Source organism: Notothenia rossii, assembly GCF_949606895.1.
Source record: "Notothenia rossii genome assembly, chromosome: 7".
Classification (NCBI taxonomy): Eukaryota; Metazoa; Chordata; class Actinopteri; order Perciformes; family Nototheniidae; genus Notothenia; species Notothenia rossii.
The window spans coordinates 49,212,567-49,228,935 of NC_136905.1; the positions used below are offsets into that span (position 1 = coordinate 49,212,567).

The 16,369-nt window shown below is 41.3% G+C and overlaps 1 protein-coding gene across 1 annotated transcript; it reads left to right on the top strand.

Moving 5' to 3' along the window:
- Positions 1-354: 354 nt before the first annotated feature.
- Positions 355-14,104, top strand: LOC307046402 (uncharacterized protein; the record flags this gene model as incomplete). Its single annotated transcript, XM_079692796.1, has 4 exons — positions 355-784; positions 12,400-12,574; positions 13,565-13,718; positions 13,863-14,104. Exons 2-4 carry the CDS (start codon positions 12,569-12,571, stop codon positions 14,102-14,104), a joined length of 402 nt encoding a protein of 133 aa, XP_079548922.1. The 5' UTR covers positions 355-784; positions 12,400-12,568.
- Between the last annotated feature and the right edge of the window lie 2,265 nt (positions 14,105-16,369).

The following is a 16,369-nucleotide window of genomic DNA, read 5'->3' on the forward strand; positions in this document are numbered from 1 at the left end:
TAAAATGCGTTAATTTTTGTGTAATTAATTAATCTTAATTAACGCGTTAAAGTCCCGGCCCTAAAAAAATACAAAATTAGAAGGAAAAAACGATGAAACAATATAGATTTCAGTATTCTGAGTCCCTACTCTCCCCATAACTGACGGCAATAAAAGTCCTACATTATTCAATTAAAATAAAGAAGTAAAAACAATAAGTGTGGCTTGATATTGAGTAGAAAAAAGGTTGATAGTCGCTGTGAGAATGGATCGGCGGAGAGCATTTAGCCGCGATCCCAACTCCTCTGTTACCAACGTTCAGGGAGCTCTATGCAAGTCAATGGGACGCCTGCCCGTTGAAAACTGACTCTCAAGGGGTACCCTGTCTGTAATAGAGTGACGGGGAGGGGCTCTGACCGTCCGTCAACATGTGACGGGTTGGGAGTGAGAACGTGTTGATTTGATCAGCATGGTTGTTTGGGACAAGTCATTGTTAGGTCTCTGTCTGTCAGATGATGAGAGAAGCGCTGTGCGTTGATTTAATTTCAAACAGCGGTCTGAGGGCAGCCTCTGAACTTCAGCCTTAGTAACTTTGGATGCCGAAATCTGTCGGACTTGCATGTCAGTGTTTCCCCTACCATTGTCTTGGGGGGCGCTGCGCCCTGCCAACGGAGCGAGTAGCATGAAGCTGCAGCATCGGAGACGGCAGATACAGACTGGTAGATACAGACCGGTAGATACAGACGCGTAGATACAGCTCCCTAGTTTTTCGTGACACTCCCACATGAACGACAACGCAGAGGGTGTGAGTAATGTGAAATGCTTTTAAAGTTTTATTTGTTTAACATTAATAACAATTCCGGTGTCTTGAAATGAAGTGTGATTAGTGTTAAATATGTTCGTTATTCTCGCGTCCAGGAGAGAAGCTTTAAAATGAGACTAAATGGAGTCTCTGAGAAAATGTAAATGGGATACTTTAATTAAAAAAGGCGCGATAGTGTTACAGACAGAATATTGTTCAGGCAGAAAACAGCTGTGATCCGGCTCTCATGATCAAGAGAAGAGCGAATCCCTCGTCTGGTGCTGCAATATATATCGTCTGCTGGCTCCTCCCCGCCAGCCGGCTCGCCTCGTCTCTAATGTCCGTTGTTGCATTTAAACAGAGCATTGGTACTTTTCACATTCAATATATGCTTAACACGCCTTTTCTCCTCATCTTCTCTTTCATCACTTTTCATGTAACACATTCTAAACGCTGTAATCAATACTCAGAAAATACTTCACGGCTGGTTTGGTTTCCGGTCATTCCGGATGTTGTCACATACTACTCTCGTCTGTAAACAATAATGTATTCAAATAAACTGTGCCTTCATTTAATATTCAGCATTAGTATCTCTGGTAGTATCTCGACATCTATAGTTGAAGTGTTAAATCCGTAGGTTTCGGTTTGCACCACTCCATGTCATTTCGCTACTAAATTCACCTCTTTAGGAAATCGTATATTAGCCACATGCTAAATGCTAACCGGAGAAGAAGGATTTTCAGAATAAAAGCTTAACTGGTTGTGCACGAGAATTTCAGTTTTTTTCAGTATAAAACAGCGTTTAAACTGACGGTATGTTTAAGCTACATTATACCATCAAAACATTGATTTTAATTTCTAACAGTCCCTCCTTACACACCTAAAAGGTGTGTATCTAATACTGAAATTAATGAGTTCTTCATCTGAACTTTGCATAGCACATAACTCATGTTACAAACATACAATCAAAATGGAATGGTTCAATAGCCTCAACTTTACAAAAATACTTTGACTTGGTTCAAACATAAACGTTTTTTCTTGTGCATAATTTCTAGTGTTTACATTCAATATCATTCTTCAAAATAGCAGCAATGGCTTGGTATCAGAACATTTATTCCTCCCTCCTTTCACAGAAACTGTTCTCATACCACGCTCAGTGTTAAGGCACTTGTTTTTACAAAATGAAAAGAAACAAACCATTTTAGAATAGCAATGATTTATACAACATGAAATCTACCATATTAGAATAGTATAAAATAATAAAGTCAAATAAAACGGACTATCTTAGAATAGTGTAAAATGTATTGGAATAATAAAAATAGTAAATTGAAATGGATTCACTCCATTTTAGCATTTTAATTTTGCTCACTTCTTCACATGATTTCATCATTTAAAGACTCACATCGGCTGGACATTCATTGATCAATCTCGTCTCCGAACACCCATATCATTTAAACTAACTCATCATTGTCATCAACATCTGTATACGGGGGTTGTTCGTCTTGTTACGCTAGCATTTGTAACTGTCTCCTCCTGAGAAATGTACCCTCCCTCCTTTCATACCATTTAAGGTATGAAAGTAATATGTTCTCTAGAAGGGGCCGTTGTACGTTCTACTCTGGGGTACGGCATTCTAGACAGTCATTTCTGGGAGAAGATTTTGGTCAGTTACAACAGTTGTAGATTTTCAACACTTAAAAGTTCCTAATAAGTACCTTTGGGTGGTCTGTTCTAATGCAGTGATAAAGTCCCTGAAATGGTGTGAGAACCGGTGGAATATCAATAACTCATTATACTCATTTATTTTCAATTATGGTCTACTTAAATAACTATGCTAACCCCTTTAACAGTGTGTGGAACCTTGGGTGCTAGAGCATGTGATAATTACTCCCTCCTTTAACAAGGATTTTAAAAACAGAAGTCATTTCATTTAATGGTTTGTAGTTCAATTCCGGAATTTACACTTATGGCAGGTATGTTTCTCCTTTAAATAACATCTCTAAATGTCAGGTCATCTGGTGAATGGATGACCATTAGGAGCTGGTGGCGCTTGTCCTTTAAAACTCATACTCTGGTGCCGTGCGCTCCCTCTGAAGCTGCAAGTAAGATTTAAAACATCTGCAGGGTGGGCCCTGAACGATGTTTGTTGTAAAATATGCACCATCACAATGAGTGATCCAAGGCCCCCCATGTATTACTCCCAATTATATTAGTTTTTTTAAATTAAAATGTGCAATCTCTCTTTGCCCAGTGTCTTTTTAAAACTCTACATCTTGGACGAAAAACAAATGTTATTTCCACCTTAATCTTCCCTCCTGAGGTAATAACCATGCTACAATGGAGAAATCAATACTCTAGATTGGAATACTATCTTTGGCTTGGTACTAGCTCTACCTTTAACATTTTCCATACAAATAAAGATTTGTCTGCTTTTATAGAGTGGTTACTAAAACCATCCCTTTAAACTGTAGGTCTATACTGTAACAAATTAAATCTTCCCCAAATTCACACATGAATAAAAAACTCTTAAAGAATAATTTGTTCATATGATGAAAAGATTGAATAATATGTTCTACCCTCAGTGTGTTTTTAGGGTTATTTAATAGTTTCCTCTTTCTTTCTTTATAAATTCACCAATTGATTAATTCATGGCTAATAAATATTTTTCTTTACGTATTTCTCGTTGGTGAATAAGTGTGTTTATGTGTAAACTCACTCACTCCCGTTTTCCTTCTCTCCCCCTCTGGTTGTCAAGCCACGACCCCCTCACGTTCTGCCGGACCATGCCAACTCCTCCGTCCTTTCCTCTCCTCCGTCCACCTTCTCCTCAGTCCATCTGCTCTTGGATCCTTCCGCTGTAACTCTTTTCAGTGTCCCATCTGCTTTGCATTTCATCTCCTCCTTTACAGTCTCTACTTTGTTGCATGGAGGGCGTATTCCGCTCTCATGTCCCACACTCTGCTCTTGTGTCCAAATCTTGTGGCTCAGCTTGGAACTTCATGTCCTGTGGGGGACCGATGAGAGTGTGCCTTTTTATGTCACCTGTCGTTCTGGAAGCCTCAGGTGGAGATGGTTCAGCTCTGCTTCTCTGTCCGTTCGATGGAGGAGGAGGAGTCTTCCGTGTTGAGGTCTTTTGTCTGCTTGGACGATGGGGTCGTAGCGGTCTGACAGGCGGATAGATAGAGAGAGAGAGATCTCGGGAGGCATTACGTATAGTTAAATTCTAACACACCGAGGTAAAAATAAATCCAACCTTTTCCAATCTATTTTCCTAATCTTACTATCCATCTTAGTTGTTAAATGTCATCTAAACACAATTCATGTCTACTAATAATTTTACCATATCCCTAAACATTGCTTTCACCCACTGTAACAAGTTTACTCCAATTAACTCTTTCAGGAAACAATTTTCTTCTATACATTTAAATACCTACATGTTTCAAACGCCACATATTTCACACACTATAAAAGAACGTCTCCATATTTTCTCCATCACTTTAAATCTCACTGTTATTTAGAACCTTAGTAACTTTTGTGACTGGACATATCTGCAATGTCGCCACTATCTGCTGGGGAATCTTGTTCATAGAGTTTGTACATACAAAGCTGTACTTGTGGGTTAGTAGCCTGTGTCTAACAAGCATTTTCAATAATTGTGCTCAGATAGGTCACCGGTCGGTTGTTCATAGCTTAACAGGGGGTGTTTCTGGTACAGACTAAAACATGGATCCAGTGTATTTAGAGATTCCCCTAATCTGTAAATCCCCATCATTTGCATATCCCGATCACTTAAACCCATCTCATCACTTGATACAAGAACTGCATATAGGGGGGTGAATCATCTTGATTATAACCGCCTCACCTTTGGGAACGAGTATTTCTAACTCCTCCTCTTGTTGCTCAGCTGATCTTTTGGCTCTGGGGATAAGTGAAAGTCTCTGAAACACAGCTGGAGTCTTGTTAGTGATGTTATGTGGGCATTCTTTATGAGTGAACTAAAGGGGCAAAGTGTAATGAGCACAATCGACAATGCTATTCTGCCTCTTATCCCTAGGGGACCCCACAATTGGTTTGGCTTTGTTCTTGTCATCATCTCTATTTTATCCCTGGTTGTGTCCGTTACAGAATTTAAATAATGAGTACAAAAATAACATATACAAAACATTGGACTCTTTTTCAGATATAAAACAAAAAATAGGTTTTCACATTAATGTACAATCAATAAAAAAAATCTATAGACAATTTGTCTTTTGAGCTGTTTCTATCTTTATCTTATTTCTATTTATTGTTTTGTTCCAGCTCTGCCAAATCAGTCCTAACTCCCAATAATGTTCTGGAAGTTGCCAGTGAAGGGTGACAATGTGTGAGGTGGTGTCAATTTGCTCCTTTTTCTTTACCTTTAAACCGGAGCGCGTGTGAAGTTTGTTACAACTTTTCACGCTTCGGTCCACCGGGGATGAGCCCACTGTCTTTTGTGAACTTTCACCCTCACCCAATCACCTGGCCGAACAGGAGTCTCTTCTGGTTTCTCGTCTGGTATCTCTGTAGCTTTCCTAGCCTGTGTAGACAAAACTTGCATAATATTACTCAGAGTTCTGACATATTCATCCACTTCTATTTGTCTAATATCTAAAACTGGACCACTCCCTCCTTGGAGAAGGCCCAAGCTTCGGCATACCTCTTGTCGTTATGAGACCTATTGTTGACTACATTTTATTATTTATTAACTACAACGTCACTGAAATCAACATATCTGTATAATCATGACACTCCCTCCTTTGAGCATAAAATGCTCAATTAATATTGCAATGATTACCCTATTATGAACAGGACATGTAAAACACATAACGTTGGATTAAATCAATTATAACTTCTCCGTGTACCCACAAGGCGTACAAAAATATCGTATGATGTATGGCTTTCTGATGGCATAAATGCATATTCACAAAAAATGTGCCATTAGCACTTCTAATAGTTTACTTGTTTCAATAATGGCTTTTGTATTGGTATTATGCATTTGTTGCTACGAAAAACAATACCCCTGGTGTCGCTAATGCGTCTCAATAATTCTAGGATTAGAGGATTGGTTGACACTGTTGAACTAACATATGATAAAATAATATTTCTCCAAACGGGAGGGAAAATATGAACTATTCTAACAGAGGGTGACCTGCATGAAGGGCTGGTGCCCCTCACTCAAATGAGATATTGCCTTACGCACTACATTATAAATCAGTTCAGTTACTCAAGAATAAATAAATAAAGACTGATTCTTGAAACTGTTGAAAAAACCCTACAACTTCTTCCTCCAAGCTCTAAATCAGTGTTATGTTATTTAATCTGCGGCTCATGCCTTAAAACAGATACTTCAGACCGATTATAAAATTGTGTTTATGAGAAAAATGTAATCTGACTCTATAAATCACATAATTTGTTTGATTAAAAACTGCACTTCTGGCTAAGAATAAATGAAGATCCCCTTTAAACACAGCCCCGGTCTTCTGACGGGGTCTATCTATGTACTGGCTGGAAAATGTTGGGCCAGTCTCTGTCGCTCCGTCACAGTTCTCCCGCTAACAGTCACTCTCTAGTTCAGCTGGGTTCTTGTTGACTTCTTCACTGGTTTGAGACAAGCGACCCTATCGGACACCTCCCTTTGTAGCCAGACTTCACCACAGCAGAATCGAGTTTCTGTTTTCAGGTCTGGACAGCTTCACGTCAGGTGTATCGCCGCCCCTTGCTTATTTTGGGTGGAAGCCCGTCTTCTTGACCTTACTAGCTGTGTGGACACAATAGTTTTCTGTGTGGGGGAACAACATCACTCGTAATGTGTTTTCTTTCTCATAATTACAAAAATAGTCTGCTAAATGTTGTACTATGTCTTAATCTTCTACTACTCTGTGGATGCTTTATGTGTAAATGCAATATTCTAATCATTATCTTTTAAATAACATTCAACCTCTCCCTCCTGTGGTGACATATGTGGCTCTATGTAGCTGGATTTCAAAATACTCTAGTGCTGAAGATGCATCACCAGATGGTCCGGTCCTCTAAGCTTCCTCATTGTTGTGGATGATACCAGGCTGTCAGTGGCATTTGGTTCATGTTTGGAAATCCTGTACGTCTTTGACATCTCTGGGACCCCCTGCCTCCGTCGTCATAATGGAAATTGCATGGTGGGCCGTTGTTTGGTGCATGTGGTGGGTATTTCATTTGTTGTTGTGGACAATTTCTAGCCCAATGGCCCAGCTGATTGCATATGTAGCATCCCTCAAACCGGAGAACTTTTCCTCTGCCTCCTCGGAAACCTCCTGGTTGTTTGTTCTCCATCTGATTCCCTGGCACTATCTGAGATTCAACTGTTTGAGATGTCTGCCCTGCATTCTCTGGTTCTTCCTGAGCTTGAATTGTTGGAGGAATCTGCCCTGCCTTCTCTGATGTAGCTGCCATTTGCCTTGCCGCTTTCTTGATTTTATTAGCTTCGATATCTTTCTCAGCTATTTGTATCTTCAAGAGTCTTAGTTGTAATGTTTTAATTTCTTCGTCTTTTTCCCTCTGGGTTGCTTGGTATTTCATATCGTGGTAAATGAGATGTTGTCTCCATTCTTCAATGGGTATAGCGTCTAATGCCACCACATCTCCCAGGCTTGCCTGCACTGATTGGGGAAGGGCGTTAATGACCGCGTTCTTCCACAGCATTACGACAGACGGTGAAACGTCCTGTCGTTCTCCAGTGCAGTCCTCCCACACTCCTTCACATCTCTTCAGGAAGGCACACATGTCTTCCCCCGGTTCTTTTCTCAGGCTGTTGAGGGCATGTAAACTCCGTGTTGTTGGGTAGTTTTGACGAATGGCAGCCCAATACCTCGACCTGACTTTGTTTAAGGAAATGTAATCTGGAGAGTTGGTGCATTTGGCCTTGGAATCCACTGCTCTCACTTCAAGTCTTCCTTCTATCCGTCCAAGCAGTGCCCTCATGTCTCCCAAGCACAGGTGGTCTTGGACTGTGTATTTCTCCAGATCATTCATCCACTTCTGACCGCCTTGTGTAAGTGGAGGTAGTTTTGCCGCTAATGCTTCCCTTGATATCTGCTGTTGAGCCTGGCCCTGCGTCTAGTCTCAACTTAGTTTGTTTTGGTGACATGTTGTCTAATTATTTATTAACTTCTCAAAAATGAAGCACTAATATTCTGACTAGCACCTTCGTTGCTGTTCGTCCGAACTTTAAATCTTTTTTTTTTTTGGCTCAAGGTTTTTTTTAATTATAGATTTTTTATTTTTTTTAAGTTTAAGGTAAAATATTAATAAAGTTAATTAATATATAAAAAATATGCAAAATTAAAATATGAAATGTTAAAATAAAGTTGTACCGTGTATGGTTTTGACTTTGAAATATGAATATGGTTCAAATCCAAATCTCCTGTGTACAGTGCATACCGAAATGTATTAAATTATGCTTATGTCACTACTTGTGTTACCTTCAATACATTGGTGTTTGAAAAAGTATTATGTAAAGTTTCTTCTCTTATAATTAGAAACCACTTGCAATTCTATCTTGGCGATCAAGCAGGTGTTTATTTATAACACTTAAAATTATACTTCACAATGTTATGGTGTTTCTTCTATTGGTGTAATAATTCTGTACTACCACCAGAGTGCGCTATTTTAATTTCCAGCTTAATCCACTAGGGCAGGGGTCGGCAACCCCTGGCACGCGTGCCAGCATTGGCACGCGGCACCGTAACCAGTGGCACACTAGGAATAAGTGGAAAAAGTGTGCAAAATATTTAAATTGTATTTTCGGATCCTGAACGAGACCGCCGCCAGAGCGCGTCTCCCCGTTACCTGCAGAAGGAAGCCATGCACGCAACGCAGCCCCGCTCTCTTTATCTCCAGGTGACTTTCTGCCGCTTTCCTCCGCGGTGCAGTGCTGATCGTTTCACCACGGAGGAAAGCACTTCTCTAATTGCAGTACCCATAAGGAGCTGTACAAATGCCGCAGTTTTTGCGTGGCTGTGTATTTAGTTGAAAGCCCAGTGGCGATCTGCTCATTTCTCATCGAAATAATATGCTACAAAGGGGCGGACTGGCCATCTGTGTGTTGAACTTTCTTGTCGGCTCCCAGACCGTAGTCAAGGAGGGCAGAAGCAACAAGCTTCAGGTTCAATAACCCACTTTAGCTTAAATGACTGGAGAGAGGCGAGCTCTTCTTGGGAGGCCGTTGCATTTATTTAGCTGTTCTTCGGTTTCACAAAATACATCACAGACCTCTGTTTTTCTGCTTCCTCGTTTCACTTCCAGAAACATACACACGTTCCCTCACTGTCGCTCTACCATCCACAAACACACATGCACAAGCCACACCCCTCTCTCTCTCTCTTAAAGGGACGCAGCGAGGCTCCCCCGCCCTCCTGCTGATAGTTGACGAGCGTCAAGCTCCTCAACCCCCCCCCCCCACGTTGATAATTCTCGATCGTTGGCACGCTGATAAAAACATTTTTTTTAAATGCACTTCATATCATAAAGGTTGCCGACCCCTGCACTAGGGAATAGATGTTGCAAAACTGACTTGTTTTTAACAAGGTGAAACTTATTTTCCTGTGAAAATATCTTTAAAATAGGAAGAACATTACACTATGGTTAAACAACACAGCACATAACCGCCAAAACACATTTGCAAACAAGAATATTCACAAAACCGCCAATACACATTTACCAGCAGAAGTACTTCCAATAGTTCTAACTCTAACAAGATGATGTTCTTTAGAAGATGGAATGCCTAGCCTCAGTGTGTTAAAGCAAACAGAGTACTTAAATTAGCATTTCATGAAATGGCGACTGCCGTCTGGTTCACTGTGAACATGAGGTCAAGACAAGATGGCAACTGGTTTTCCAACCTTTGACCTGAAGAACAAAGGGATTTGAGAAAACACCTGGAGTTGAAATAATGGTGGGGTGATATTTTGTCTAGTAAATTCAACACACAACACTGTAGTTTAAAATAACATTTCTATTTAGTTTACAATGATAAGTGGGCCTTATACCCTTACGTCATAGCCCTCTACCCATGTACGTAAATGTTTTGACTTTAAGAACCAGTATGGTCATCTCTTCTGTTTAAACACGCTATTTATGGGACAAAATGGGACGCTATCCAAACACAATCAGAAGAATATCGTCTATCTAACGCACGAATGTCGCACTTCCTGCCGTAATCCACAACGCAATGTCTTTTTGAAAACAGAAATAAAGTAAACACTGAAAGCTTCAAACTCCTCAGGCCTTTTCCTTGAAAAAGGACTTTTTTAAAACAGCCTCACACTGTTGTTAACACAAAACACTCACTCCAATAACCTTAGCTTCAAACTTTGGATGTGTCTTTGCCTCAAGCAGTCCCAACTGCTTAATGGCCTAAAACCATTCACGTTAACTTAAAACGCAACAAAAGACACTTATAGAAGTGATTGGCCTCTAGCCGACATCTAATAACAGACAAACGAATAGCATGCAGGGATAAATAGAACAAAATTAATTGAACTCACCCTGCCTTTGACAAAGCAACGCCACGTGTGGTAGGATACCAATGTTTATCAATTTAGGCTTGTTTTAACTTAAATTTAGGCAGTCTTTCTCAGGAGTCCAACTTACCAGACAGACACACACTCCTATTGTTCACTATGTAATCTATTGAAGATTTTGAATAAACAGGTACTTCTTTACCTTTCTGTATGGGCCCAGAGTGTATGTCTGCCAGCATCGTTCAAGCTCCTTTGAAAACTGCAACTGCTCTTCCGGTGAAACGAGATCACGTCCGGGTCCCCAATTGTTAAATATGTTCTTTATTCTCGCGTCCAGGAGAGAAGCTTTAAAATGAGACTAAATGGAGTATCTGAAAAGATTAAAATGGGATACTTTAATTTAAAAAAGGCGCGGTAGTGTTACAGACAGAATATTGTTCCGGCAGAAAACAGCTGTGATCTGGCTCTCCTGAGCAAGAAGAGAAGCCCGAATCCCCCGTTCGGTGCCTTTATATATCCTCTGCTGGCTCCTCCCCGCCAGCCGGCTCGCCTCGCCTCAAATGTCCGTTGTTGCATTTAAACAGAGGATTGGTACTTTTCACCTTCAACATATGCTTAACACGCCTTTTCTCCTCATATTCTCTTTCATCACTTTTCATGTAACACATTCTAAACGCTGTAATCAATACTCTAAAACATACAGAAAATGCTTCACGGCTGGTTTGGTTTCCGGTCATTCCGGATGTTGTCACATGCTACTCTCGTCTGTAAACAATAGTGTATTCAAATAAACTGTACTTTCATTTAATATTCAGCATGGTAGTATCTCGACATCTATAGTTGTAGTGTTAAATCAGTAGGTTTCGGTTTTCACCACACCACGTCATTTTGCTACTCAATTCACCTCTTTAGGAAATCGTATATTAGCCACATGCTAAATGCTAACCGTAGATGAAGGATTTTCAGAATAAAAGCTTAACTGCTTGTGCACAAGAATTTCAGGTTTTTCTGTATAAAAGAGCATTTAACTTGACAGTATGATTAAACTACATTATACCATCAAAACATTGATTTTAAATTTCTAACATAACATTAGCTAACATTAACTATGATAGTGTTAAGGCAATACAAGCAAACATCTGTTAGCTTAGGATAGCTTCTAACCGGCTGCAAAAACAACTATTCGTTAGCTATAGCTTTCGGAAAAAGCATTAGCAAAAGGATTAGCTTCATTAGCCTTTTGATTTATATAATTTGATTATTTGTTTAATGAAACTAGCGTGATTTTGGCAAGCCCAACTAGGTGTCCTAGTTGTTGATTTAATCACTAATTACAGTAAGAGTGTGAGTAATGTGAATCATGTTGTTTGATTAAAGTTAACAACTATTCTGTTGTATTGAATTGGACAGCCATACAAGCAACACGTGCTAACTGTCATCTGTTAGCCTATGATGAATCGCTGCAAAAAACCAACTGTTAGCCATTTTGTTTATTTGTTTAATGAAACCGTGTTATGGTTATAACATATGGTTATGTTATTTGGCAGAGGCTTTTATCCAAAGTGATTCACAAAAAACATAAAATAACCATAATTAACATTATAATTTAAATCCAAATAGTTACATAGTCAAGTTACATTATTACATTTTAACAGGGTAATTAGTCATCTGTAACCTACTACATTTTAAAAAAGTAAACTTCCCAACCCTGATCATTAATTATAGTCAGCTAATTAATTAAACTTCAAAGGATGACAATAGCATGTCAATAATGATCTGTGCGTCCGCTACATTAAATCAGCAGTAGCTTAAGTTCTGTCTTCAGTGTAAATGCTTCTTTAATAGTCATTGTATTACTATTTGAATTCATTGTAAATAATCTTAACTGTGCTGACTGCCTTTTTACTGTTTATCAGACAGTCTCATCATTTTGACATGTTGTGTAATATTGCATGAGGTGTTTTAGTCAGTTATTATGTCGGCCTATTCTGTAGGTTAGAATCTGTCGTGTCAGAATCTAACAATTAGGCCTAATTTATGTCTGTCTGTGAAATTATTTCAAAATGTTCAGTTTGACCAATTAGGCTCTCTCTTTTCAAGATGCGTATTACAATCCAAGAGGGGAGATCCTTGCCGGACCTTCAACGGTGCATTACCTGTTGTGAAGACTTTCACTGCCCATTCTGTGCCTCAGATTTGTTCCGTCCAGCCAGACTGGGCAAGGTCCAAACCCATTTAGAGAGCCACCTCAACCGTTCAGCAGTTCTCCATGAAGGTACAGTTAGCAAACATTCTCTTGTGAAATGCAAATGGAGTTGCAATGTGTCTGCATTAAAAGCAGCCTGAATGTTATGATCAGTTCCATTTGAGCAATAAATCAAAAATAAGTCATTCTATGATTTGTTTGTGGTGACCAGTTACTTGATTCAGATGTTTGGTACTCATAATTTACACTTTAAAATAATATGATCACAAAATAATAATACTACAATTCTATGTTCTTATGTTTAAGGGTATACCATTTACAGATGTGGATTAAATTGCAGACCAGGATATCATTTTCACTGCTTGTACTGCCAATCAATGCTGGCACGCAAAGCTAACATTGTAAAACACCTGGCTTTGTGCAAGGCGAAGCACTCTGCCATAACCCCCATCATCACAGATCCAGCAATCCCCATCATCACAGATCCAGCAATCCCCATCATCAGAGATCCAGCAATCCCCATCATCACAGATCCAGCAATCCCCATCATCACAGATCCAGCAATCCCCATCATCCCACGGGGAAAGATGCAAAGGGTCCGTGCAGAGCCAGTACTGAAGAAGAAATGTCCCTTATGCCATGTTCTCATAAATTAAAAAAATGTGAAAAGGCACATGGAAAGAAAGCACTCAGCCGAACGAAAGGAAATAACCGTAAGTTCACACCTACAAAGTGAATGCATGGATTCTGAAAATGGAGTCTATGCTGTCCACAAAGCCTTCCATGGAACAAGTATTCCTCTGCATGTTCAGAATAAAGTGTGGGGAGAAAATCAGCATGTCTCTTGTGAAAACAATGAGTGCCAGGTGAACATGGAGTTGGCATGGAGGAGTGGAATTAAAGCCTATCAATGTACACATTTAAATTCCATAACCTACTTCTTATCCTATGCCTCCCCTATTGAGCTTGATGAAGAAATTCTAACGGAGATGGTGAACAACAAATGGTTTGGTGAAGATAAAAAGAGTTTTCATATTAAGTCGTGTTTTATATCTACAGCTGCCTGAAGGCATAATTCGCAGGATCCTTATGCGTGTCGTTCTCGAGGATGGTGATCCTGCAATATGCACGCTAGCCCTTACCTGCGAGAGGTTTAACTACATCGTGAGCCAGGGGTCATTCCAAAAGGAAGACCACTTCAACTGGCTTTACAGTAAGTTTATAAAGTGTCTTTACTTCTGCCTGCTTCTATCCTAGTATTATGAAGTTGATTGTCTAAGAGTAAGGTCAGCTAAATTAAGGAAGGTTTTGTTCTTTTCTGTCTGAATTGTAATTGTCTTATGACATTCTACTTCAGGTGTCGTCAACTGGAATGTGTTCTCAGAGGGACACAAACAGGAGTACAGGAAGGCGTACCAAATTTCCAGGTGCTTCCAGTGTGACAGCCTGTATAAGGACGTAGGGACAGGCTACCGGGGAAGTGGACGGCGAGGAAGGCTTCAGGGTTTCTTCTCAGAAGAGGGCTTCCCGGGGTACTGCAGCTGGAGCTGGAGACCCCGCCTCACCCCAGTGAAGAATCCTCAGTGTGCAAATAAATAAAAATGTATTCTGCACTGAATTGCCTCTCGGTCAAACTGCTTGTTTATCTTTTGCAGCATGGTGCATAAACACATTAACAGTTGTTTTTCAGTAATCTAGCACCTCTTCAAAGACACATTTGATTTAATACATCCATCCATCCATCCATCTTCTCCCGCTTATCCGTGGTCGGGTCTCAGAGGTAGCAGTTCCAGCAGAGAGCCCCAAACTTTCTTTTCCCTGGCCACATCAACCAGCTCTGACTGGGGGATCCCAAGGCGCTCCCAGGCCAGAGAAGAGATATAATCCCTCCATCTGGTTCTAGGTCTACCCCTTGGTCTCTTCCCAGCTGGACGTGCCTGGAACACCTCCCTAGGGAGGCGCCCAGGTGGCATCCTAACTAGGTGCCCGAACCACCTCAACTGGCTCCTTTCAACGCGAAGGAGGAGCGGTTCAACTCCGAGTCCCTCCCGGATGACCGAACTTCTCACCTTATCCCTAAGGGAGACACCAGCCACCCTGCGGAGAAAACCCATCTCGGCCGCTTGTACCCGCGATCTCGTTCTTTCGGTCATGACCCATCCTTCATGACCATAGGTGAGGGTAGGAACGAAAATGGCCTGGTAGACAGAGAGCTTTGCCTTCTGGCTCAGCTCCTTTTTTCGTCACAACGGTGCGGTAAAGAGACTGCAGTACCGCTCCCGCTGCTCCGATTCTCCGACCCATCTCATGCTCCATTGTTCCCTCACTCGAGAACAAGACCCCGAGATACTTGAACTCCTTCACTTGGGGTAAGGACTCATTCCCTACTTGGAGTGGACAGTGAGCAGTCCATCGGTTTCCTGCTGAGAACCATGGCCTCAGATTTGGAGGTGCTGATCCTCATCCCAGCCGCTTCACACTCGGTTGCGAACCGATCCAGTGAGTGCTGAAGGTCGCAGACCGATGAAGCCATCAGAACCACATCATCTGCAAAAAGCAGTGGTGCAATCCTTAGTCCACCGAACTGCAGACCCCCTCCCCCACGACTACGCCTCGAAATCCGATCCATGTATATTACAAACAGGATTGGTGACAAAGCGCAGCCCTGGCGGAGGCCAACCCTCACCTGAAATGGGTCCGACTTACTGCCGAGGACCCGGACACAGCTCTCGCTTTGGGAGTACAGAGATTGGATGGCCCTGAGTAGAGACCCCCTCACCCCATACTCCTGCAGCACCTCCCACAGTGACTCCCTGGGAACCCGGTCATACGCCTTCTCCAAGTCTACAAAACACATGTAGACTGGATAAGCGTACTGCTAGGCCCCCTCCAGGATCCATGCGAGAGTAAAAAGCTGATCCGTCGTTCCACGACCAGGACGGAATCCGCATTGTTCCTCCTCAATCTGAGGTTCGACAATCGGCCTGACCCTCCTTTCGAGTACCTTAGAGTAAACTTTCGCGGGGAGGCTGAGTAGTGTGATGCCTCTGTAATTGGCACACACCCTCTGATCCCCCTTTTTGAAAAGGGGAACCACCACCCCGGTCTGCCACTCCTTCGGTACTGTTTCCGACTTCCACGCAACGTTGATGAGACGTGTCAACCATGACAGTCCCTCAACACCCAGAGCCTTCAGCATTTCTGGGCGGATCTCATCCACCCCCGGGGCTTTGCCATTGTGAAGTTGTTTGACGACCTCAGTGACCTCCCCCCGGGAGATTGGTGTCGATCCCCCGTCATACTCCAGCTCTGCCTCTAACATAGAGGGCGGAGTTGTCGGGTTCAGGAGTTCCTCAAAGTGCTCCTTCCAACGCCCTAACACTCCATCAGTTGAGGTCAACACCGTCCCATCCTTATCAACGTGTATCTTAGACCCGATTCCAACTAAGCTGTTAAAAGAAGTTTTTCCATTAATTAGCACTTCTTTATTAAATATTATGAATATGTCTTTATTATCAGGCTATGTTCCAAAATCATTCAAAGTAGCAGTGATAAAACCGCTTCTTAAAAAGCACAACCTCGATCCAGAGGTTTTAGCCAACTATAGACCTATTTCTAATCTTCCGTTCCTCTCAAAAATTCTTGAGAAAGCAGTCGCAAAACAGCTGTGTGATTACTTAAGAAACTATGATTTATTTGAAGATTTTCAGTCTGGCTTTAGAACACAACATAGCACAGAGACAGCTCTGGTTAAAGTCACAAATGACATTCTAATAGCCTCTGACAAGGGACTTGTCTCTATTCTTGTCTTACTCGATCTTAGTGCTGCATTTGATACTATCGACCATGATATCCTATTGCAAA